At 47.4% G+C, this 26,673-nt stretch overlaps 1 protein-coding gene across 2 annotated transcripts in view; it reads right to left on the bottom strand.

Moving 5' to 3' along the window:
• The window catches only part of STX8 (syntaxin 8), a 1,659,484-nt gene that overhangs the window by 1,521,535 nt on the left and 111,276 nt on the right, over positions 1-26,673 (bottom strand). For both annotated transcript variants that reach the window (XM_069654576.1, XM_069654577.1), the window contains exon 3: positions 25,344-25,438. In XM_069654576.1, the coding sequence (XP_069510677.1) occupies positions 25,344-25,438 (95 nt within the window). The remainder of the gene's footprint in view (positions 1-25,343; positions 25,439-26,673) is intronic.

Below are 26,673 nucleotides of genomic sequence, written 5' to 3'. Positions count from 1 at the left end.
TCTAAAAAAAAGTCAGCATTTTCAGCCGTCGTAATTGTGAGGGCGACATTTTGGGCCATTACCGGGGACAAGGACTCCAGTTACACAGAGGAACTCCCAAAGGCCCTTTCTCTTGGACCAACAGTAACATCAAGGCTAAAGAAAGACTAAGCAGATAAAGCCACCGTTTACTACTGTATCATAAGATCCAAGATCCCACCTGAAGAAATATCGAGGAGGAAGAGGAAGAAGATGCAAGTAACGCTTGCTCCATGGTTAGAAAGCAACACTACTATGAGGAGGAGGAATGAGCGAATAATGAAGAGTGCTCAACTAGAAACAAACAAGGACTATAGTTCTCTGCCGGGGAGGACCCAGCAATGTAACATAAAAAGGGAAGGAGGACCACTGTCATACAGAAGTGAAACCCGAGTGTTTCAAATCAGCAGCAGCATTGAAGCGGACTGAGACCAGGAGATCCTCCATGGGCAGGAAGCAACCAGCTGGCATGTACGAGAGGCATCAAAGGAGCTCAAGACAGAAGAAAGTAGGGAAAGGGAATCCCCAGAGAGAGAGAGAACCAGTCGTAAGTGGTGGCATGACCCATGAGAGGTATACTGTGCAGTATAGCAACAACGCTGAAACCGCTATAACGCTGGCCCTGCCGAACCGCAGAGAGACATGGCGTGTAAGCGGAAAACGCCCTGAACAAAGAAAGTGAGATCCCTATGCTGAAGGCAGGCCCGGTGATGCAGAATTGTGGGAAACAACGTAACAGGGAAGGCAGGAGGGAACACAGGAATAACTAGTATCTGCAGACTACTCGTTCCAGTAAAGAGAGTGAAATATAACATGGGACTCATTCCCTTCATCCCATTGATGCGAGGAGGAACCAAGAGATTGAAATATATATCGGGACTCATCATACTCATTCCAGTAGTACAAGAGAAAACAGAGAGTGTGAAATACATGGGACTCATCCTACTCATCCCATTGGCACAAGAGATAGCAAAGAGGGTGAAACACATTACTGGACTCATCCTACTCGTCCCAAAGATACAAAAACAAAGCAAGAGCCAATCACATTTAGGGACGCATCCTGCTGGTCCCAGTACTACAAGAAAAGACAAAGAGTGAGACATATTACAACACCTATCCTACTCGTTTCACTGATATGCAAGAGCATCAATACAGTGAGAAGATAACAAATAAAAACTATTTAATTAGAACACTGTGGACCAAGGATTATGACCTCAGCCTTGTTTGATTCACTATCCACGGGTGTATTTTCCCTGTCAGCAGTAAGTGCTGGTCTTTATGTTCCATGGGTGCCCTGATGCCTGCGGGCTGCGGCGCATTATAAGCATTAAACAAAAACATAGGATTTGTGTGAAGACCGGGGGGGGGCTGTACTTCTGCTCTCTATATGGTAGAGGGGAGACACAGAGACCCCTGCCAAGATTCTCTATTATTGGTACGTGGCCGAGCAATCAGGGCCTAGCTTCTCAGGAGGTGATGCAAGCTGGTTCTTAAGTACAGTGTAGTCCCCGAGCACCCACGAAGGAATGTCCACACAATATCGGTTAAAAACAGTCTTTATATAATTAATATTCAAAGTCATATACACGATAACTCACTTTGTACTCCGAAAATCAACAATGGTAAATATGTACAATTCTAAAGTGGTACCACTAACGTTATTAGATCTCATTAAAGTGCATACGGTCAGAATGACACACACAGATCAAAATAAAGAGGAAACCAGCAGTGGAGGGAGGAAGGAAAGCAAGATGGTTGAGCAATTGCCAGAATACTTGCCCAGTCTACCTAAACACAGTTCTCTGTGGAGATCCCCCCCACCTGGGCAACCTGTAGAAGAAAGATACAAGCCCAGTCCATATATTTTTCACCCTATACTTTCCAATAGTTCTGCAACCCCAAAGTACCTGGCGTTGTAGCGTTCCACGTCGGGGAAATCGACAACCCTTCTTGAGTGCCCTCCCTTTAAGGCAGGAGTCACGGGTCGTCGAACCTCCGACGGAGAACAGATCGCGCTACGACGGTGAAGTGCCGTGTCATTCCTAGCAGTGCTTGTTGACGGGGAAGCGTAAACGTCCTGCAAGGAAGAGGCATGCGGGGCACCTCGGTGTCTAAAGTACTGGACCGCAAAGAGTTGAAGATCTGTGGCCCAGCAAGGGCGTCGAGTCATTGGCGTCTCTGTGGTCGTGGGTGGTGGGAAACCCACCGGTGGATGCTGCTCGGCAAGTCGACGGTCGGGCCTTCTCCGGCAGGATACAGCGGCGACGATGCGGACGAGAGCGTCCTTGGATCAATGAAGTTCTTAGGCAACGGGAGCACAGCGACGGCAGTCGGCAACAGTGGTGGACAACAGTCCTGGTGCTTCTCCTTGGAGTTCCACAGCAATCCCCGTATCGGGTCGGCAGCCTGTCGAAGGTCTGTCTACCAGGGAGCTTGGGTAAAGATCAGCTGTGCACGATGGTCCCTCAAAGCTCGGGAAGAGGGCACCTTACCAGGTCCTCTCTGGTCAGTCCTTGAAGCACAGCAGCTTTCAGATTGCGAAGGAGAGCAACAGCAATTCTTCTCGTCCAGCAGGGCTCAAGGTTAAGCTTCACTTACTCCAGTTACTCGTCGTAGTGGACTTCAGTTTCCGAACACGATTCCTAGCAGTGAAAGGTCCCCAGATATACTGTTGATCTCCCATTCATTCCGCTGGGTCATACTCAAGCATCCAATCACGACTACGGGCATTCATGCAGGCAGGCAGCCAATCACGCACACAAGGTATTCAGGCCATTCACTTCTCCCCATACACTCACAACAAGTTATGTGTATTGGGAAAAGTACCGAGCCATTCAACACTCCAAGCTGCGTTCATACCGGTTTCGGGCAGGGCTGTCTCAACCATTGTATCAACCACCAGATACTAGACAGCCACAACATAGAATGCATATTCGTCAAACACTCCATTCACCCAGGTCCCACCCACAGGCGTACCCACAACATACGGTCGTTGAGAAGGCTCCAGCCAGTCTGGTCGGCACTTCCCCACATTAACATATAAGGAACTTCCACCCAACAGCCAGTCAGGGGGCAAGGACAGAGGCAGAGCTTCCCGGGACTTCGGGAAGATCAAGGTAACAGGCGATGGAAGGCAAGAGGCCATGGGGGCCATTTTGTCTCCATCAGGAATCTACTGATTCCAATGACAGGGCCTGGGCATCCCAAAATAGGACACTCAGGGCACCAGTCATTTCAGCACGGAGCTGCCACCAGCCCGTACCCTGCTCTGTGTGTCACACACAGGTGCCCAAAAACATACACCAGGGGCACAGGGTTGTTCCCCTACCCATGGGTGCCATAAGTGTATCCCACGGGTCTGTTCACCAAACCAAAAGAGAGAGCTGCACCGCCAGGAGTCCCACACAAACTCCTGCATGGAAAACACGACAGAACACACGATAAAAACAGTAAAGGGCAAGGATACGGAGACCCTGTCCCTCCGATGCATTTCCAGCATCACAATTACGGAGAACAGGAATCACATAAAGAGGAATTCGATTGCCTCAGAGTAGGAGAGACTTTCAGAGACACTTGAGAAAAGTATAAGGATCAAGTTACTTACCCGTAACTGTTGTTCTCCAGCATGGGTCTGGCATGGAGTCACAGGCTCATGAATATTCCCCGTCGTCGGGCTCATCCTCGGTAAAGAAAAAAATCAATATCAGTTTTGTTTCTGATCTGTCTTTCTTACTAGTAACCAATCACTGTTCTCTGGGTCATACTGCCCCCAGCCAATGACTGCCCTTTCCCTAAGCCCCTACCCTGGCAGCCATCCTCAGATTTGGTAGCATGTAAAGTGGCAGTATGACCAAGTGAAGAGCCGCAGAGGGGAAGTAGGGAGGGTTTGCATGTGAATCCATGCCAGACCCATGCTGGAGAACAACAGTTACAGGTAAGTAACTTGTTCCTTCTCGAGCATGGGGTCTGGCATGGATTCACATGCTCATGAATATAAGAGTACATAGCAGTACACACATGCACAACCACGGGAGGTGGCAAAAGGCTCAACATTAAGCATTACACAAACTCAACATTAAGCAACTCTTACCTCCTCACCAGGCCCACCTTCAGGCGAACAGGTCGCGCAGCACTGCTTGGCCGACTCTGGACTCCTCCCTGGAATCCCGGTCGACGGAGTAGAATCTCGTGAAGGTGTGCGTCGACCTCCACGTTGCAGCCCTGCAGATGTCCAGCAGGGGCACACCAGACATCAACGCCGTAGTAGCAGCGATCGCTCTGGTCGAATGGGCTCTCAGATGGCCGGGCAACGGTCGGTTGGCCAACCGATGACAGTGCATGATGCAGCCGAAGAGCCATTTGGAAATGGAAGCCTTCGAGAGAGCCTTCCCTTGGTTCACAGGTCCAAAATTCACAAACAGCTGCGATGTCGTCCGAAAACTCTTCGTTCGGTCCACGTAGAACTTAAGCGCTCTAGCTACATCCAGCGAGTGCAAAGTCCTCTCGGCCGGCGACGAAGGTGACGGAAAGAAAACTGGCAACACCAAAGGCTCGTTAAGATGGAAGTCCGACGGCACCTTGGGCATGAAAGTGGGGTGCGTCCTCAGCACCACCGTCCTATAGTGAAAAGTCAAGTATGGAGGCTTGCAGGATAGGGCCTGAATCTCTCCTACGCGTCGTGCAGATGTGATGGCCACAAGGAACGCTGTCTTCCACGACAGGAACTTCAACGGAGCCGAATGCAAATGCTCGAATGGTGGCCCCATGAGCCTAGTCAGCACCACATTGAACTCCCACGCCGGGGCTGGAGCCTTCACCGGCGGGAACGATCGGAACAGTCCCTTCATAAATTCCTTTACCAGTCGATGAGACCACAAGGATAGCCGTCCAGCAGTTCTGGTGTATCGGGAGATCGCTGCCAGATGCATCTTGATGGAAGCGTGAGCTAGTCCAGCTTTGGCCAGCGACAGTAGGTATGGTAGCACTTGAGGTGCCGTAATCCGTAGAGGGTTGATCTTCTGTGCACGGCACCAGACAGAGAACCTCTTCCCTCTCTGCTGTCAGTTGGGATATCGTACCCTCCAAACTCTAGTGCTGCAGGAGCCAGGCCTGCAAGTTCAGCGACTCCGGGTTGTGATGAAGAATGGCGCCTCCCTCTATGGAGAGAAGATCTGAGTCTGTCGACAGCTTGACTGGTGGGGACGCTGAGAGGTCCAGAAGGTCCGGGAACCAGACCGGTCTCGGCCACGCCGGTGCGACGAGGATCATCCTGCACTGGGACCTCTTGAGCTGGCTGATGAGTCGAAGAAGCAGCGGCAACAGAGGAAACGCATACAGGAACAGGCCGTCCCAGGGGGAACGAGAAAGCATCGCCCATGCTCCTCGGCTGGGGGAACCTGCTGGCGAACCTCTGCCACTTGGAGTTCATCGCCATCGCGAACAGGTCGATCTGGGGCTTGCCCCATCGTTGGAAGAGCCGATCCACTTGATCCTGGCGTAGTTCCCACTCGTGGCACGAGCGCAGCTCCCTGCTGAGTGAGTTGGCAATGGTGTTTTTTATTCCTGCCAGATGGAAGGGAACCAGAAACATCCCCTGGGCGACGGCCCAGTGCCACAGAGCCTGGGCCTCCTTGGATAGGGTTGGGGATCTTGTTCCTCCTTGCTTCCGGAGATAGAACATCGTGGTGGTGTTGTTGGTGGTGGTGGTGGTGAAGATCCTCACGACCTTGCCCTTGAGGGACGAGAGGAACGACTTGAGCGCCCAGAACACGGCGCGGAGCTCCAAGATGTTGATGGGAGAGACCTCTCCTCCGGGAGACAAAGGCCTCTTGCGTGGAGATCTCCGGTGTGTGCACCCCATCCCTCCAGGGAGGCGTCCGTCGTCACCGTCTCCTGATGTGGCGGGGTCTGGAAGCCGTGCCCGCCGTGAGGTGTGCATGGGTGCCCCACCACTGAATCACCCGACGGAAAACCTTGTTGAGTGGGATCTTGTCTTCGAAGCTGCCCGCCACTTGCATCCAGTGGGCGTCGAGGAACTCCTGTAGAGGACGCATCCGTAGCCTGCACAGGCGCACTAGATAGATGCATGAGGACATCATACCGAGGATGGATCTCACCCTGGCCATGTCTGCGGCTAGCAGGCGCTGCACCTTGCCTAAGATGGCCTTCGTCCTTTCCTCCGACTGAGATGCCAATCGATCCACTGTATCGAGCTTCGCTCCCAGAAACAGTGCCACCTGCGACGGAACCAAATGGAACTTCGGGTAGTTGATGGAGAAACACAGCTCCATGAGTAAGCGGACGGTCTACACCGTGTGCTCGACGGCGAGTTCTCTTGTCCTTGCACGGATGAGCCAGTCGTCGGTAGGGGTAGACGTGGATCCCGCGCCGCCACTGGTGCTAGGCACTTGGTGAACACCCTGGGTGCCGACTTCAATCCGAATGGCAGAGCTCTGAATTGGTAGTGGCGTCCTTGGACTACGAATCTGAGGAACCTTCGGTGTCCTTTTAGGATGGGGATGTGAAAGTAAGCATCCTCCAACGACGATAGGAAGTCGCCCTCCTCCAGCTGTCCCAGCACGTGCTGGAGAGTGACCATTCTGAACTTCTGTGCCTTGATGTATTTATTCAACCGACATAGGTCCAGGATGGGGCGCCAACCGCCTGTCTTCTTTCTGACGAGGAAGTATTTTGAGTATACTCGGAGCCCCAGAGCCTCTTGGGGACGAGCTCGATGGCACCTTTCTTGAGCATCGCCTTTACCTCCAACAGCAGTTGAGGGACGTGATTTTCCTTCCTGGCAACGGGAGGAATGCGGGGGCACTTCTTTTGGAATTCGAGAGTGTGCCCGTGGGTCAGGGCATCCAGCACCCAGCGGTCGGTGGAGATGGACTCCCACATGCTGACGAACTTCGCCAGCTGGCCTCCCACCGGGGTGCTTCGGTGGGGGCCCGACGCTACAGACGGTTCAATCTTGCTTGGAGGCGGCCTTGCCGCCTTGGCGACAACGCCGAGATCCTCCTTGCCGCGACCTCTGTAAGACTCCTGGGACGAGGAGCGGGCCGCCTGGCGGTACGTAGAGGAGCCACCGCCTGATCCCTTGGGGGCCCCATGTCTGCCTCCGGCGCTCCGAAAGGGCCGTCGTTGCTGAAGGACTCCCAGGGCTCGGGCCGTCTCTGTGTCGGCCTTGATGGCCTGCAGCGACTCATCCACCGTTTTCCCAACAGGTTGTTGCCGTCGAACAGCATGTCCAAAACCCTGGTCTGCACGTCCTGACGGAAGTCTGTCGCCTTGAGCCAGCCACGTCATCGAAGGCAAACACCGTTGCCTAACTGGCGAAACCCGGTGTCGGCAATGTCCGTTGCCACTGTTCTGGCGTGGTACGATGCCACCACACCTTCCTGCAGAATCTCCAGGGCCTCCGCCCTCTGGTAGGAAGTCCAGTAGGGGAGCTATCTTGTACCATAGCTCCCTGTCGTAACGGGCCACAATCGCTAAGGCGTTGGCCGCCTTAATTGTCGTCGTCGCCGATGACGAGATGACCCGTCGCCCCATGGCGTCCAATTTCTTACCCTCGCCATCAGGTGGGGAAGTAGAGGTTGAGGCTGAGGCTGTCGCACCCGCCGCCTTCTTCTTGGCCGCCGCTGAGATGACCGAATCCGGGGTAGGTTGAGCCCTGAGGCACAAAGGGGCGGTGTCGGGGACCCGGTACTTCTTCTCATACTTGTCCCTCTTGGCAGGCGTCGTGGACGGGTTCTTCAGAATCGCAAGTCCCTCGTCTCTCGTTGAGTAACGGTACCGCGAGGACCGTCTTTCTCTTGGCCTCTCGCCGTTGTTAGAGGAAACCATCCTTCTGTTTCTCGGGGCAGAGCTGGAAGAGCTCGGATGCCCTGGCGATCATGGCCTGAAAGAAGCCAATTTCGTGGTGCAGGGAAGCCCGAGGGAGTGGTGATGGAAGGTCCGTCCTGTCGTCACCACCGTCGTCATCCGTCCCCGTCATCGTCATCGTATCCGTCGCTGTGTCATCCCTGGGGCCCGGTGAGGGGGATGTGGGCTCCACGGGTCGTGGGATATGTCACATATGGGGGTAGCCGCCTAACAAAGTTCAAACATACTATGACTTATGTATGTGGTAGATACTATTCAAATTGGTGGTATATGCAGAACTTTACCTCCGATTCATCCTAGTGATGTAATCTAAAGTCCCCTGAGGGGTGAACAAGACAGTATAAATTGTATTGTATGAGTAAGTTCTATGTTATTACAAGAAACCAATTTTGTGTGGTGCAGTCTTTTTAATATTGCACTCCATTTTCTTTATCAAAACAACTGAAACCAAAATACAGCGTCCTGATATGGTAGAAAAGCAAAATAATTAAGGCAGTAATAGAGCATAAGTCTCAAGCCTGTACAGTTTGCTAAAGAAAAGCAATGACCAGAAAGCATAAGAGCTAAAGTAAGGTAATGAACTTATAGCATCATCCTTTGCATGGTAAAATTCTTTACCAATAACAGCAGGGCTACATTTGTTTTAGTTACACAAGAAGTTAAACAAATTGTTTTCCCATTCGGGGAACTCTGTAACACAAGAAAAGCAGGGCAAAGTGATGCTGTGTTAGTAAAGTAGTGCAGATTTACATATAGGCGACAAACAGTTTTCCTCAAGATATCAATTGTGAATCCTATATAGTTGTACACTGATATTTGGATATATGAGTCACCAATCCTCAGTCGGTCTACGTCAGGAAACAAACAATTCCCAAAGATGTATGTTGGGTCAACAGTGGTGGTTCTGGACCCTAGGACGTTTCTGCTTCCCGTGTAGGTGCCTTCATCTGGGCCAAAAGAGGATTGTATCTCCCTATAGGTGATAAAACAAAAAAGGGAGGGGAGGGTGTTAGAGACTCACAAAAAATAAAAACCTGTACCTACAAGTGGTAACAGTATGCTACATACAGATAGGGGACCTGTACGGCTAAAAGGGAGGAGAGCTCTCATAAAAACAAGGAAATTCACCAACCTGAAGCTTGAGTCCGGGGGAGAGAGAGAGAGAGAGAGAAGAGAGAAGAGAAGAGCGGTCCCGTCTCGTAGAGCTGTGCTTTCTCAACGGCTAGAAGGCGGAAGGATCCGCACCCCCTGTGTAGGGTGGAGGAGAAATCTCCACCTTATATCTGAAAAACACCAGTGTGTATGTGAGGGCTGGTATTGCCCATAACGACAAAAAAGCATGAAAAAGTGTAAATTAGTAGTGGCAGGAAGTAGAAACGGGTGGGAAGAGATCCTACCTGAAAATGGTGTTAACTGAAAATCTTCCAGTGGGGGCCAGGAATATTCGAGGCCCAAATAAGGCCCTAGGCAGGTAGAGGGCTGTAGACCCAACACAGATGAGTAGAGGGGCCGTGGTGCCAGAGATCACCCCTGTAAAAATGGACAGGCGGTGTATCCTGTAAAGGAAGACAGAAAGAGAGGCAGAAAATGCTGTTTAAAAATGCAAGCCTGAATGCTAGGCTCATGTGGAAAAAAGAATCCCCACTGGAAAGTGTCCAGTAGAGTAGTAAGGGCACGGAGGCTCTTCTGTGGTGTAGCTTCTTACCTCAAAGGGTGTGGAAGGAGCTGTCCGTAGTCACAGCTGCAAGGCTGAAGAGCAGCGAGTGACTGTATTAATGAGCATGGGGGCATGAGGGGCGGGGAGGGATGAACTATCCTCCGCTTGTTCGGAGGGCTTCCCGACGGGCCCGGTTCTGGATCGTCCGCCGGGGTTCGTGGTAATCTCGTCCTTATCTCCATGCATAAGGTTTGGATTGCCATCAAAATGGCCGCCGAGTTGTCCTACGGCTCGGGCAATGGCTGCGACGGGAGGGAAGGCTGCTCCTCCACTGGGGCCTCGTCGGCGCCACCGTCGCTTTCTTGTACCACCTCTTCGGGAACCCTCCCGTGGGATCGTACCTTCTCGAACCTCTCATTGAGGTTCTTCATGGCTTCCACCAGCTCCTCCTCAGAGGCTGAATCCGTGTCCGTAATGGCCACCAGCCCCCCCCCTCTTTTTCCACCGGGGTCTTCACGGGGGTCTTGTCGATGGGCTGGAAAGGGGATTCCCTCCGCGGTGGCAGGGAAACTCTGGGCCCGAGGTCGCCTCCACTGGTGTAGCCTCCACAGGCTTCGCCAGGGGCGCCGCGACTCCCTCGATAGAGGCCTTAGCCGGGTGAATCAAGGCCTTCACCACCTTGGGCGCGCTTGAGGCCTTCACCTTGGAGGGAGGGTCACCGCCTCGCTCCCCCTCGGCTGAATCCTTTGAGATTGACCGGGGCCTCTCCAGAAGCTTACCCGGGTTCTCGGATTTCCTCTACCCCGAACCAGAGCGTTGGCTCGTGGTTGATGGTGCCGGGGAAGGCGCGCCCTCCCCGACAGCCGAAGAGCCCGACCGTTCGGCGCTGCCGGTGCCCGCGGACTCGCAGTGCTTAGCCTTCTGTTGGGCTCCCGTCGCCGGGGCGCCCTTACAGGACTTAGAAGACCGCTCGGACCTTTTCTTCTTCTCACCTGCTGGGCCCTTCTCCAGCCAGCTGGCGAGGCGGGTACGACGATCCCTCATGGTCCGTTCCGATAGGTTCTTGCAGAACGCACAGTCCTTCTCCATGTGCGTCTTGTCCTCATGAAGGCAGTAGAGACATCTCGAATGCTCATCTCCTTGAAAACTATTTGTAACCCGCATCCAGGGCAGTTCCTGAACAGCTTGGATCCGGGCGTCGAGCTTCCCTTGTCCTGGGCCATGTCCATGGTAGGCCTCAGATCTTCTGGAATCCTCCAAGAAGCGTAACTCGACAAAAACTTCACCCTTGAGGGGCGTACAAAATTCCGAAACGGGTCCCCGTTGATCGGAAGTATAACGGTGGAGCTTGAGGCTCAATTTAACCGAAAAATGAGAATCTCTTTGAAAAAAAGCGTGAAAACGCAATAAAAGCTCAAGAGCTATAGCACAAGGACTCCCAACACTTGAACGTGCGGTAAAAATCTGAGGATGGCTGCCAGGGGAGGGGCTTAGGGAGAGGGCAGTCATTGGCTGGGGGCAGTATGACCCAGAGACCAGTGATTGGTTACTACTAAGAAAGACAGTTCAGAAACGAAACTGATACTGATTTTTTCTTTAACAAGGATTCCCAGCCGGACGACGGGGAATATTCATGAGCATGTAAATCCATGCCAGACCCCATGCTGGAGAAAAAGAGAAAATCAAATGCCAAGAGTGCCAAGGAGGAGAAGGTTACAAACCCCATAAAAAGTGGAACCAAAGACATGGACAAATCCCCTAAAAGAAATGAAACAGCTATTATGAGAAATAGCCAAATACTATTTAAGAATGGTATATGGAGGATGGGGAATCCTATCCAGGAGAAGGGAGTCATTCTCCTGGCGTTTTTGTTATTTTGTCTTAGTAGTAGGGTTAGTGTAGCTTTGCCTTGGATGGAGGACAGACTAATTTTGGACTTCACGTCAGACCACGAGCACCCTAGTTAGTTGTGTTAGGCAGGGAAATACATTGAATAGGGATAGTGAGGCCTTTTCACATATTGATTAAATAAAACATTGGCAAGAATACCAAAACTGGTCTGTCTCTTTCTTCTGATCTACCTCAGTGGGTACACTAGCGAGGATGTCAATGCTGCAGTCCGTTTGGGGGGAAAAACGTTTCATCTTCTTGCAGAGAGCTAGTTCGTACCAGCAGTTTGGGATTTAATGTGATATGGTGGAGGAATGAAAGATGGAAGTTGGTGAAACCAAACTATTTTGCTGATGGGGTAAGTTGAGGTGAGAGACCATCCAATTGCATATCATTAAGCTGATCATGCATCCCCTTAAGTTTCGAGAGATGGCCTAGTAGGACAAACTCTTTTTCGTGGGTCTGAGCTGGTCATCTAAGTTTGTATAGTTGGGACGCAATCCTTAAGGCGCAGGATGCCCTGTACACAATTTTCTTTACAATATAGCTATTGGACATACTGGTGCACTTAAATACTTTGATGTGTGAGGAGTGATCCTAGACACTGTGTATAGTTTGAAGATTAACAGGGAGAGGATGGAGTCCTGAGAGAGACTGCATTTGGCCAGTGTTAGGCAGAATCATATGCAGTACCCTTTGGGAACATCACACACAATTAAGACTATAAGTGACAGTACAAATTCACCTTTGGTAGAAGCCCGTACTACACAAAGTGGTAGCGATGGCTGAGCAGCCAGACTTATCTCAAGAGTAAAGTGAGCAATATCAATAGTTACACAAAGGGCAGCAATTAATATGGTTCAAACAAACACTGATTCAAGGTTTCTGAGTAAAAGAATATACATTTATTTACACATCAGTTGTAAAACAATTCACTAAAGTAAAGCAGTAGAAAAATCACACTCTTAATATACTACACACCACCCAATAGATTCTGGACAAGTTAAGCTCCAAATGAAGTGTGAGCAAAATGGCACTCCAGCAAAAGGGAGGGAAAGACCAGGTCAGACACAAATTAAGCAGCACCAACAAGTAAGTAAGCAGGGCAATCTAGTAAAGGCTACCACGGTGTGGAAATCAAATCAAGAGGCCTGAGCCAAAGTCAATGGACAAGAGTCTTTGCAGAGGATCACACAGTTCAGAGTAGTTTGCAGTTAAGCCTTTGCCAAGAGTTCGGAACAAAGTTGGTCAGAAGGAAAGTTACTTTAAAGAATAGAGAAGGACAAGCCCTTGGATTGGCGAAAGATTTCAAACACTTTCCCCGCAGTCGGACAGAACGAACAACCAGGTTAGAACAGTACCTTAAATGAAGATGAAGGCTGTAGCTGGAAGTTCCTGGCAGGTCCTGCAGGCTCACGGTTCCTGAAGCGACTGTCGGACTGACACGAAGTAGGAAGATTGGAGGGTCCTGCACTGCCCAGGGAAGAAACCAGCAGCAGAGCAAAGCAACAAATAAAAGGTGCGCTCCTTAAAACCAAAGCAGGGTCCGGTCCTCCTGGCTAACCGGTTTACTGTAGCTGTACACAGCAAATTCGACCAGAGGAGGGAGGCCTGGCTTGCAGTTTGGCAAACTGGTTGGTCCCACCAGCTCAAGGGGAGAAGATTCCCTGCAGATCTTCCCTGTCGTCGATGTTTGGAGATTCGGACCCGCAGCAGGGCTTCACCGGGAGGTTCAGTCGTGGTAGAGGTCCTCTTCTGTCAGCTTCTCTTCGGTTCTCCCGTTCCAGTGGCGACTCTGCTTTCTCAGTCCCAAAGACCTGCTTTTTATGCAGTTTTCCCCCCATTCACACAGCCTGGCTGTCAATCACACAGCAGAGTGGCTGTCCTGGCGGGACAGTCACCACAGCCAATCATACAGAGAGTAACATGGTTCTCCAAGGAGACCCTGTGCAGGGAGTCTCAAACCCCTCCCTCACATCCTGTCCCCCTCAGACATTCAGGCACCTAAGGAGGGCTTCTATGCAGAAGCCCACCAAAGGACGGCGAACAAAGGAACCAAACCTGGTTTGGCGAGCAGAGTAAAACACGAGAAAGACCTTTACAAAAAGAAATGGTGAATAAACCCAGCCGGAACCAAATTAAAGTAAATGGGGTCCTGCGGATTTAAGTTTGAGGCTACTAACAGCTTAAAACAGTACCAAGGCTATTTAAATAGACAGCGGTAGGAAAAATAGGGTAGCTACCACTGCCACCAGCCAAATCTTAAGGAAAGGGGAACGAAATAATGTTCCATGAGAGACAGATAAAAAGGGATAACTATCAACCCTTTCCAGAACTCTATGTAAGATGGTTTGTACTGGGTCTTTGAATTTAAAGGAATGGTTCGGTCAAAAATGTTTATTGCCCCTACGGGTCGGCCATGTGTTTTTAAGCCTAAGTAGCTCGATTTTAGAAAAATTTCCTATGGACCTTACCCGAGTTTTCGTCCGTTAAACGCATGCGAAAACGAGCATCAGGGAGCTGCCATTTTGTGATAATCCTATCATTTCCTCCATCGCCCTGGCTGACCTGCTTTTGCAGCACTAAATCATATCCCCCACCCCTGAGCCTGTCATCAGCAGACGCGTACCGCCCATTTCACAATGCCAAAGCACGTCTCGTGTCAACATTCGCTGCGCTTCAGCGAATGACGTGTCACCATGGAAATGGCAGGACGCCTCTTTCCTCAATAAGTATAAACAGACCGTTTCACAACACACAGCAGCAGATTTTCGATTCCATTCCTCTCTCTGTGTTACTTTGAGTATTCTGTGACTCGTTTCTGTGCTCTGGTCAGCTACCTTCGTTGCTTGTAGCCCGTGTGAACAGATACCAGTACCACCGCTATCAATTATTTTAGTTTGTTTAACACACAATGGCTACAATAATGCCCTACATGTACGAGCCCGAGTATACCGAGGAGGAACTACTGGAAAGGGAAACACGCGAAAACGATGGGTCTTCGGACGGCAGTTGGGAGGACGATTCAACAGCTGAAGAGCCTGGACCTAGTCGCATGGACGGTGTTTCCACCTGGTGCACATGCAGTCAGTGCGAGCTAATGCCAACTGAGGACGAGAACTGCTGCTGCTGTGAAAACTCGGGATGCGTGGCCTACATTTCGGAAGGCGAGCCACGTCCGCAATGCATCACCGAGCTGCCAGACTTCAGGGCAGCCTGCCTCACACGGTCCGTGTTGAGGATAATGATGGTGCTTATGCACGAACTTCGCGCAACTGTTCGTCCTCGTAATACGAGTAAGTATACTCTGCTCGTCATGCCACTCCTATTTCATGGTCTTCTACTATATCCAAAATTACATATACATATCATTGTAACGCACAAAAGTCTTTCAATAGTGTGCAGTGTCTAGATAGCATTTGTCCGAGCAGAATGCCATTAGTTACAAGAATTGTCATTGACAACAAACGTTTATTAAACTTATCTTGGTCATTTAAAAACAGTTTGTTTCATTCCTTTTCACAGGTGGTACAGGCTGGTGGCCTATCGTTCCTTTACATGGTGGCTTCATGGGAGGTTTGGACACCGCGTTCGAAGAGTGATACCCGCCTGTGCCGTTCGTGCCATAAGAGAAACGTTCCCGAGTGACAGCGGTCTGTACAGGCAATTTTCTCTCGCTGTGCTGCAACCTGAACTGTACAATGTGTAAAGTTTTGTATTTTTGTGTCATCAAAATAAAACACCACATATATTTTAACAACGGTTGTTTCGATTTTTTTAAATGATTCAAGTGTGTCTCCATTCAAGGATGGACGTCAGACATCTGTGCTCGGAATGGGTGAAGTTCAGGTCGCTGTGAAGCGGGGTGGTCACTATCTAAGCTAACATAATATATTATCAATAATGCATGCACTAAATAACACTTGTTCAAAGTCTTTCAGTCGGTTATGTCTCTATAAAAGTCACACATAGCTATACTATCAATTAACATTGGATTATACTGGCCTTAGGTCAAGGGTCTTGACCACTATAATACACTGTTTGAAGTGTGGGTCTGTGCTCACAAGAATCTCCGGTATGGGGCATTTGTTATTGATAGGCAACGATATACTGCAGTAGGGGTCTAATATTAGTTGGGGATCTGCTAGGTGGGAATCATGGCGTGGTCAGTGGTCTGGCACATGAAGAGAATACCTTGCAGGGACACAGGGTCAGAATGGCAGTAAGTTTCCACTGGCGAGGGTGCGTGGGCAAGGACACGTTTGTGGAGATGAACAAGCTACGTGCTTGGTTCAGGCCGGTTCACATGCAGGACTGTGATCTCAGAGAGTGATGTGTTACATTTATTAGCTGTTACAAATACCTCTAGAGTTTTCCAGGCAGAGTGGGAACGAGGGTGTGGGCCATGTGCTCTGCGCACTGTACTATCGCATTGAGGCCTGGTCACCAAGATGGAGTGGAAAGGGGGTACAAAAATGGATGCCCCGTGTCCTGCTCAGTGTTCCCATCTACGCGAATGTCATCCAAAGTTAACATCACATAAGGGCAAAGGGCGAACCCACTACTGGAGGCACTTGGTACGAGTTTCTACTGAGAAGTAAAGGATGAGAGGGGCCTGGTGGCCCCTCGCTCCCACACACTTGCCTGCACGCCCCAGGCCCTCTATCAAAGGCGCTTCGCACCCGGGGATGAGCGCTGGCATGGGGGCTGTCACGGGCGCAAACGGCCAAGGTGCCAAACAGCATGTACACTTCAAAAGGTATCCCACGCCCAGGGGCCATCGCTCACATGGCCTCCTCAGACCCCGTGTCTCCAGGCTGGCCTCCCCCGAGGCAGGCCGCCCCCCTGCAATAAACAGAATACCACGACATACACACGTCATTCATTCACAAACACACCCCTGTTTCTAATACTTTATAAACCACTTGATATGTCTCATGAGAACATCTTTGTGCTTTGCAAGTCAACTCCTGAACCTTCTACCTGAGAAGCACTAAGATCTATGCTAATCTGCTCGTTGCCGGGCTATCTGTGACCGCTTCGAGCAAACTCGTCAGTGTGCTACCTGTGGCCATCTACCTGTTCTCCTGCAACATACTGCTCGGCCTGCTGAATCCAACTGTTTGTTGGTCAAGGTAAGGCCATGTATCCTGGTCATATTTCGGTCATTTTTACATTTCAATCTATTTGCTATTACAGTACCCAATAGAGCTATGGTCATTGGTCTCATTGCTATTGACTTGAGTTTCAATTGTTATGCAATCAATAGATCTATTTATTTTCATCTGTGTAAATTGTCATCGAATGGCATCCTTCGGGGGTCCAGTCTATAATGTAAGCATGTTTCCTTTTCGTGCAAGACAGAACATCCAAGGGACGAGTCACATGTTCAGAGTTTAGTCACATAATTTAAAACATTTCTGTAATTTATGTATACTAAGCCGCGCATGATGAACTGGTATGGTTCCGGCGACCATCACAAACCTTGCATTGAGCATGGTATGGTTCATTTACTTTTTTATGACATTTTTATTCATCAAGGTTTTATAATAATCTTGATATTTACTTTTCAGAATTTTCAACAATGCCTGCCTGTTCGATTAGCGGTTGCCCTTCGAAGAGCCATGCTAAATCTGAAGGCACTACAATGCATGTTTTCCCGAAAACTGTTGATCGAATAAGAGAATGGGTCAGACATTGCGGATATCCACTGGATGAGCTGGAAAGTAGAGTCCAACAAGTCTTTGAGAACAAGAGGGGTGATCGATACCGCATCTGCAGCCGGCACTTTCCCCTCGAACAAGTACAGCACATCTTGAGTAACAAAGAAGAATGAACGGCGATCGACACGAAAATTGCTCGCAAACGCTATTCCCACTCTATTCGTCCACAATCCACCACTGGCGAGTCAAGTGTCCGTTTTTAGCTTTAGGCCTGGCGGTAGTGTGTAGGTAGCCGAATGGATTCATTGATATTTTAGGTGTTGTTTCCAATTTGTAATACTTTCGACATTGATATGAGTGTATAGCTTTTTGAATAATGACATTTATCAATATATTATTTTTAGATTTCACAACGCACAAACAAAATCTATATATGGACACCGGCAACTGTGCTATATTGCGCATTACTCAAGTATTCTGTCTCCTTACATGGCAATTTCAAATATTGGCATTTCATTATCAAGCAATAATTTACCTTTACAACTTCTTGACTATCCCTTGAATCTGAAGCAAGAACATTCTACTTGCGTGACGTGCTTGCAGTTATCAACCACTTCTAGCGCGTATCAGGTAATCATACGTGGCTATTCCGCTACAGACTTGTTTTATGCATGTCAAGTAATAGTTTTGATGTATCGTGTGATTATTTTACCAATTGTTTGGTTAGTGCTTTCCAATTGATATATACCTTAGTTGTCGTCCCCTGGTGTTTGTTTTCAGTTATAATTAGTGTTATCCATACTAATGCAAGTACTGTCTTTCAGGGAGATGCTGAAGCGTCCACCACATTGACAACAGCCCTAGATGTACTTCAACAGCACGAGGTATGGATACTGACAGCTCCATCGACCGTGATCGTCAGGACTGGAACACTTGCCGTTTTATTGTTCTACACCAGGTTTCATTCATGGTTAGCCGTTGATATGTACCTGTGCGGTCGACCCCAAGCATGTGTTGTGTTTTCAATATTGTAATCCTTACTAATGCAATTACTATGTTTCAGGCAGTTGTTGAATCGTCAACCCACGCAGTTGATGCAGAGCCTGACATTCAAGTAATTCCGGTGGAAGCGGGACCATGCGGATACGAATCGGCGCAACAGCTTTCGGAAGTGCGCACCACATTGACAACAGCCCTAGATATTCTTCAGCAGCACGAGGTATGGATACCGACAGCTCCATCGAGCGTGATCATATAATGTGATTCCATTTGCTATACTTTCTTCCCTATTAACGCAAGTACTGTGTTTCAGGGAGACGATGGAGCTTCCACTACAATCACAAGATCCCATTTAGATGATGCAGATGTAAAGATATCTGAGAAATAAGTCGATTAAATCTGATCATATTTAAATATTCCTTGATTCTTTTAGACAATGCAACATTTGTGGTCATCTCTTTAGATGTACCTGTGCCGTCGACCCCAAGTGTGTGCTATGTTTACAATATTGAAAACCATACTAACGCAAGTACTGTGTTTCAGGGAGTTGCTGATGCCTCCTCTTCAATACAATCATTCGTGGGAGTCCATGCAGAGCCAGAGGCATGGATACTGACAGCTCCATCGAACTAGGTCATCAGAGCTCGAATACTTGTCGTTTGATTGTTCCCCACAATGTTTAAATCGTGTTTGGCTATTGAGATGTACATGTGTGTTCGTCCTCACGTGTGTTTTATGCTAACAATATTTTGATACACAGTATTGAAAATACTATGTTTCAGGGAGTCGATGGAGCCTCATTCCGTGCTGTCTATGCGGATACAGAAAATATAGTCGTTGCAGCGCAAGGTGAAGGGGAGACATGCGGATACGTATCGGAGCAACAGCGTGCAGATGTTGAAGGTCGAGTCAAAAAAAGTTGCAAAGAAAAGAAACAAAAATAAGGTTAGTTACAAACAGTTCCTAACTTTAGAATTTTTTTGTGCTGGGGACTATTTTATGTTTTTTTCAAGTCAATTGTACTATACTTTATCTTGTGTTTAAACTGAACATCCCTTTTCCAATCTATCCTCTAGTTACCCGTGGGTGTCCGAACTGTACATAACACAGACAGTGAAGCGAATGAGAGATGTTGCTTGCCAGACCATTTACACTATGGAGGAACTATTAATTCAGACGCTGCGTGTTGAGACTAGAGATGCTCATGTCCAATGGCCAGAACATGAAATGAATGTGTCCGGAGAATCCAGTAAAGTTGTAAAGGACTATTGCTACAGTGCGACCACACCACCACAAGAAGATGATACTGAATGTATTGAAGATAGCTCTGAAGTAGTCGCAGATCAATTCACACAATCTACACCCGCCAAAAAATTGCCACCCAAAAAGCTATCGACATTGTTGTGTTCTCCCATCAATGTTGAAGTAGCAGATGTTGAAATGACAGGCATCAGAACTTGATAGCAGCGATATTTCTTTCAAATGTGGCGATATGTCCTCAACGTCAAAGGCCGAAACAACTTTGACGCAGGATGACAGTCTAATGAAAGAGGGCAAATACATAGTATTCGAAAGTTGTTTGATGAATATTATAAGTATGCTGAAATGTGGGCATTCCGTCAGAGGGAAAGTATGTGGCAAGCCATTGATTCATGTGACTCGTCAAAAACAAGGCAGTAACATCAAAATACATGCTGCCTGTAGATTAAATCATACGTTCTCATGGCCTGCACAACCGATGCTGGGGAAACTGCCAGCAGGCTACTGTGTGCAGCTGTCTCACTTTTTAGTGAGTTCAGTTTTAGAAAGTTAGAGTGTTTCTTTCAGTTTGTGGGACTCCATTTCATTTCAAAAACGCAGTACTACAAATACCAACATGAATATCGGTTTCCGGCCATTAGTGATGCTTGGAAAATTGAGCAATTGTCTCTAGCAAGTACATTCGAAGGCAAACGATTCAGGCTAGCCGGCGATGGACAGTGCGACAGCCCTGGATTTTCTGCCAAGTACTCCACCTACCACTTTCAGGACATGGATAGTAAGAAAATTGTGAGTTCGGTGGTCGTGCAGGTAACACAATGTACATCCTCAGTGGCCATGGAGAAACTAGGATTTATAAAATCAGTGGAATATCTGCAATCGAGGGGAATGCACATCGACCTCATAGCCACAGACAGACACGTTTCAATTGCCAAGACAATGAGAGAGCAGTTCCCACATATTAAACATCAATTTGGCGTATGGCATCTTGCTAAATCAATCAATAAGAAAATCTCGGCTGCAGGGAAAAAAAAGGTTTGGAAAGTATTTCAGAGTGGTCGCAGTCTATCAGCAACCATCTTTGGTGGAGCTCCAAAACTTGTGAAGGGTCAGTGGAAATACTACTTGAAAAATGGCGGTCACTGATGCACCACTGTACCAACGTGCACCGCTGGTCAGAAAACCTACATTTCCACCAATGTGAACATGGCCCTTTGTCCCCAGTGGAGGCACGGAAGAAGTGGTTGAATCCATCTTCACCGACACACAAAGCCATTGAGAAGATTATTTTCGATAAAACTCTATCAAGAGATTTGAGGGGACTGACAGAATTCTGTCACACAGGAGGTTTGGAGGTGTTCCACAATATGTGCCTAAATTACAGGCCAAAGCACTTGCATTTCAGCATACAGGGCATGAGACATAGGACTCTACTAGCGGTCTTGGCCCATAACGAGAATCTCGGCCGTGAACAATCTAGGACTAAGGGCAATGTAAGGATGCCTCGCTACACTAAGGCATTTTCAAAAAGAAGTAAGCAATGGGTGATCAAACCAGTCTATGAGGAAATGGAGTTCGACTTTGTCAAAAGCCTTATTCTTGCTGTATTAGAGAAGCACAGATCTGGAATTTTGAACTTTTCTGTGCAGAGCACTGATCCATTGCCACCCAACATTGCCACTGTGCCATGTCCACCCAAAGGAGAGCTGGTTGTGAAGTGCAAATCCCGGTTTAAATAATTGTAATACGATTGTCTTTTTGTAAATAAATGTTATTGTACAGTGTGCATACAAAGTACGCTAACCCTAACCCCTACCTTCACCATCCTGGGTGCTGAACAACCTGGGTGTCATCTTTGAATTCTCTCTCTATTCACCTCATATTGCTGACCTTGTCTATATGTGTATGTATATATTTTTGTTGATGTAACTAATTTTCGCAATCTCTTCTAAATGCTGGGCACTGTTAACCGAGGGGAGGCTTGCATATTGCAAATAATAAAACAAACAAACAATAAATCTCACTTTCAACTCCTCGGGTACTTTATACTTTCCCTGACCTTCCCCAAAAAATTAAAAGTCTCAATAGTTATGGTTCTTTATGGCTTCAAAGCTCGCAGACAACGAGGACAAAATTGGGGGCCTTAGAACACGCCAAGCGAGCCGTTGCAGATGGGAGAAAAGCCAGTTCGCATTTGCACATTGAGGCGCAGTACATAGATGGATTCGAACCTTTAAGTTCTCACAGACGGCTTTACTACGGGATGTTGCAAAGAAAGAATGTATGCTCATTTCTAGTGAAGGTCAGCGGCTTTGATTTTCAGCTCGCGCCCTGAAGAGGCCCACAACTGGCACTGGCAGTATAAGGTTCTATTGTTTTTTGACCTAGAGAGACAGGGACCATGCCAAAAGAACTTCATTTGAAGGGGGGGGGTGCAATAACGTAAGAGACGATAAGGCAGAACATTCTGAAACTAGACTGAGTTTCATGTTAGTTCAGTATACGAAAAATCGTTGTCAAGAGCACAGTGGGATTTACGGACTGCATGACGCAGAGACACAATGGAAATTGCAAATATAATGTAAGTAACTCTTTAGACGCTTTTATACCGGAATGAAGAATTAATGAATGGATGCATGAATAAATGAATGAATGAAGAGCTTTGAAAACAATTGTGGGCTCGTCCTTGTAGCGGGCACATGAGCATGCAGGTCCACATTCCACACGCATGTAGACCAAAAGTTGTTTCTCATTGTGTACTAACCTCGATTTATTTCGTTAGTTTTCGCATTGATTTTAGAGCCGAACATACTCCATTGCACTATCCTTGAAAGCAAATAGTTTCAGCTCGGCCGTAATAAATAAAATGAATAATATTAATAAAGATCGGCTGGCGGGACTAATTATACATTTTATGTTTTCAAAACAGGTATATACTTCCCTTTTGCCACTGCCACCAGTTTCAGACACCGAGAGATGGTTTTTTCAGCCGCCAGCTGCAGCTTAATGTAAACAACTGCACCATTCTGATGATCTTATGGGACGATCGCCAAGGGCCCATATGCCCTTACGCGGTACTAGCGGCTAGAAGCAACATATCAACCTTTACGCTGGCCTAGTGCCTACTTGATGGAACAGCGTTGCGGTTCAACGTGCGACAAAAGTGCTTCTTTGAACGAAAACCAACACCCTGTGTACCATAAAGGAACAGCGTGTGACTCACGATAAACTTTTACGGATTTGCGGATAGAGATAAAACAAAATAAATGACTTTCGGAGTTCATATGGCAATTGCTGAATATTCTATAAACATTTAATGGCAAATAAATGTACTTTACCAAATTTACTGTGTTGCTGTTTGATTTTAAAGTACAGTTTCATATTCCGAATTGTGGCGCGCTGTGTTGTGAGCTGATATGTGTTTGTTTCCGGGTTCTGTGTGAAGTCGCGTAGAAGACGACTGGGAGCGTTTGCCTACGCAGCACAGAAACGTCACAGAGAGAGGCGGGGAATATGAATGTTTTGATAATGTCAGGCTCAGGGGCGGGGGATATGGTTTAGTGCTGCAAAAGCAGGTCAGTCAGGGCGATGGGGGAAATGATAGGATTATCACAAAATGGCAGCTCGCTGATGCCTGTTTTCGCGTGCGTTTAATGGACGAAAACTCGGGTAAGGTCCATAGGACATTTTTCTAAAATCGAGCGACTTAGGCTTAAAAACACATGGCCGACCCGTAGGGGCAATAACATTTTTTGACCGAACCATTCCTTTAAAAAGACTAATAAAGTCAATGGCAACTTTACATGTCCTCGGAGACAGTAGGCCATCTCATAAAATGGAATTTAAAGTGGGAAGTCTGAAAAAGACAACCCTGTTTCACTGCACTAAAGGTGCTGTGTAACACACAGTAAAAAGATGATGCCTATGGAGTAGGTGAAGCTCCACAGTCTATGAACACAGAAATGTTAAACACACACAGCAAAACACATGTAAGAGTGGGGAAAAAGGCTCACACTCTTACCAGGTGAAAAACAAATCCTAGAAATCCAGCAAAGCTGCTGGGGGACTCAGTAGGTAAGTGAAATTAGCCATTCTGGAGAATTCTCCCTAAATGCCAGGTGGCAGTCTGATCTGAAATGACTCATTTTAACTGATTGTTGTCAATAAGAATAAGTTTGATGACCGTGAAAAGGGCCTTCATCCTTGCCTATACTGTGCCCCTTTGACCCACAGCCCTCTTTAGTCTAGGTAGAATAACAGAAAACTAAACTGGAAGAATTATTTCACTGTCAATCTTGGGCCACCTCATTTAACAGCCGTTTCTAGCCACCATGTCTCATGCCCCTTCCCCCTGGGCCTCCAGGACCCTCTTGCATTTGAAGTCCAGAACTGCATTCAGGAATTTGTGGTTGCTCCTTACTCTAAGATCTACCCAGAAATCCAATGACTGTCTGCAGGCCTCAACAGCCAGGAAACCGTAATCCATTACGGAAAGCCACCGATTAGCATTGAAGGTGTTAGTTGCCAGACAATCCTGCATCCACCATTCAGTGCTCAGACATCTGCACCAAGGTACACCTCTCTCATTTGTTGGCCTATCCTGTTGATCAACCTATCAGGAAAGCCATCACTAGGACGACCTGCCTCTATGATTACCAATGGACAGAATGGCCTCATTGTCAGATTGCCAAGTCATCTTTCCATTCAAATCGCCCATAATTTTCAACGGTCCTGCACAGAGTTGTGGGATAAGCAGAGTTGTGGGATACGTGATAGTGGTTAGACAGTCCAAAACCGGGGACCCACCCTGGATGTTTTTGGTGTTATATAGGTTTAGAATAGTTAGGTCCCAGTGTTTTTTCCTAGTATCTCTCAGGGCAAGGTACTGGTTATTTGGCGAGTACTAGTCCAATTGGCACGCTAATACCTCCAATTTCACAGAAACACACACTGAAAGAGTTACTGGAACAAAATAGGAAGGGTAGCCCTCCATGTGAGTAAAACAAACTGCCTAGGCCTACTGAAAGTCTAAGATGTCCTTGGTCCCTTCTACTCCTGTAATATTACAGTTAAGGATCAAGGTCCTATGGGACTAGTTGGGATGGGAACTAGGTATTCTTGTATAAGGACCGGTTAAAGTTTGTTCTAAGAGAGAGAGTGAAGTCAGATAATAACTGTAGGGGGATATTGTCAATCTAGGTCTTCTGTCTGTTTCGAAGGTATTGTACGACAGGACCGAAAAAAAAAGGTCTGACCGTACAATACGACCGAAAAATGCTACCACGAAAGGTTCGAACACCAAAAGTTCGTACCTTTGGTGGTAGCATTACAGGTAAGTAAAACTAATTTTAAAAAAGACTGCAGGGGTGTGGGGACACCCCTGCGGGGGAAAAAAATAAATAACAGGGGCTGCAGGGGTAGCCCCCGCAACACCCCGCTCACTATACTGTAAAGTATAGTGAGCGGGGAGCTGCGGGGGAAACCCCTGCAGCCCCACGTAACATGTAAGTGTGTTCGCATGAGAAAGGTTCAAACTTTTGGTAGGGTAGTTCGCACCTTTCTCATGCAAACTATCTGGCCGCTGCACAATCAGCCACGGCCGGATCACTTTAGAATCGTTTCGAAGGGCAACATGTTTGTCATCTTAACTTGCTCACAGAGGAGTTCAATCAAGGACACCACTTTATCACACACAGAGCTTGTCGTGGACCATGGAATGAGGCAGCAAAAGAATTGCTCGAGTGTGCCAGAAATGGGATTAGAGACACTGCTGTACTTCAAAGATTTGGTTTAACATATGGAGAAAACGTGGTTTCCACTTCATTTCGGGCAATCCTACAATTCATATAGGTTCCATTTAATTGAACTCTTACAATGGGTAACAAATCACAGCAATGAGATTGGTAACAAATGTGTTATACAGTTTTTTACCCTTGCGCTTTAGCAAAATAAAACTACTTAAAGGATACATCTGGTGCATGGACACCGCCCTGAGCAGAGATTGCTTTAACTGGCTAATCTTCTCCTTTAGACTGTGCATCTGGTGTCTCACCGTCATATTAAGCTGAAAAAGAAGACGGACAATTCCCATTATGTTAATTCTGGCAATAGACGTATTTGTGTGTGAATGTCTATTTCACTTTACTACAAATGGGCATTCCGTTTTCTACAGTTTCCAGATCAGTCAGCTAATATCAGTGAAACATAGGCGAACTCATTACATTTCTACTGATCCTTCCATTTTGTAAAATAGAAGCGTCTAATCAGCATGAGTAAGGGAAATGTGCCCCAACCTGATGCATGGGAAATTTCACATATTTTGGGAAACATGATTGTTAACTTATAGGGTTGTAATGAGCACACATATGGCTTGTAGAAAATCGTGATTTTAAACAAACAAAAACAGATAACCTACAGGCTACATTTTCAGCCCCAGAAGCTCAAGATGTGGGGCACACGAGAAAGCAGGCTACCTCCACCAAATTCATTAAAACAAGGATTTACAGTTGCCTACATTTGCTGGGTTATTATGCATCCTTATGTAAATTGGACAAACATACTCACCCTTAGTAGTTAAGGTTAATGTGCAAAAAGGACTTGATTATTAGGTGGAAAAACCAAAATATTTTGCAGATAAGTGAGCAGATGCACAAGTAGAATAAATGAGTTAGCGAAGATAAACATTTTTGCCAAGTATTGAAGCACAAATTAGTAACCAGATGTTCTCGTTGCAAAGACCGAAAGTGAGCACTTCACATCCCCCCAATTTCGGTAACGGGGTCGTAGCGAAGATGCTCCAAGTTTGACATTCCCAGTAAGCAGGACACTGCTAACACAGTTTCGAATCGGAAAAGGCCAAACTCAGCCTTTCATCCTTCCGAGGTCGATAAATGAGCACCACACACCGTGGGTAATAATAAGCAGAGCTCAGTTAACTGAGGGTTCGTAGCGCTATATAAATGCGAAATTATTATTATTCATCAGTACCCTCCCAACGTGATATTCCTAATAAAAACCCAGTTTAACACTACAAGACTGACAATCCCAGTAAGCAGCAAGTGTAAACAATTACAGTAAACCACTGCCGAATATGAAATCGAACCCAAATATCACAGCAAGCAAGTTGTCAATTGAGAACCCTACTTGTGCAGTTAAAACTGAATAGATAATAATGCTACGTCACACAGAGCACCATATCAAGGCACTGAGGAAAAAGCTTTCCACCTACTTAGTTGTTTATCTTCTCACAATCCCATAATATATAAATGTGACAATGTCACTAAGCTACCATTTTAGCAT

Source organism: Ambystoma mexicanum, chromosome 3q, assembly GCF_040938575.1.
Source record: "Ambystoma mexicanum isolate Mex_15411 chromosome 3q, UKY_AmexF1_1, whole genome shotgun sequence".
In the NCBI taxonomy this organism is placed as follows: Eukaryota; Metazoa; Chordata; class Amphibia; order Caudata; family Ambystomatidae; genus Ambystoma; species Ambystoma mexicanum.
The sequence above is the reverse complement of the archived record's forward strand: the minus strand, read 5'-3'. Positions and strand labels throughout refer to the sequence as shown.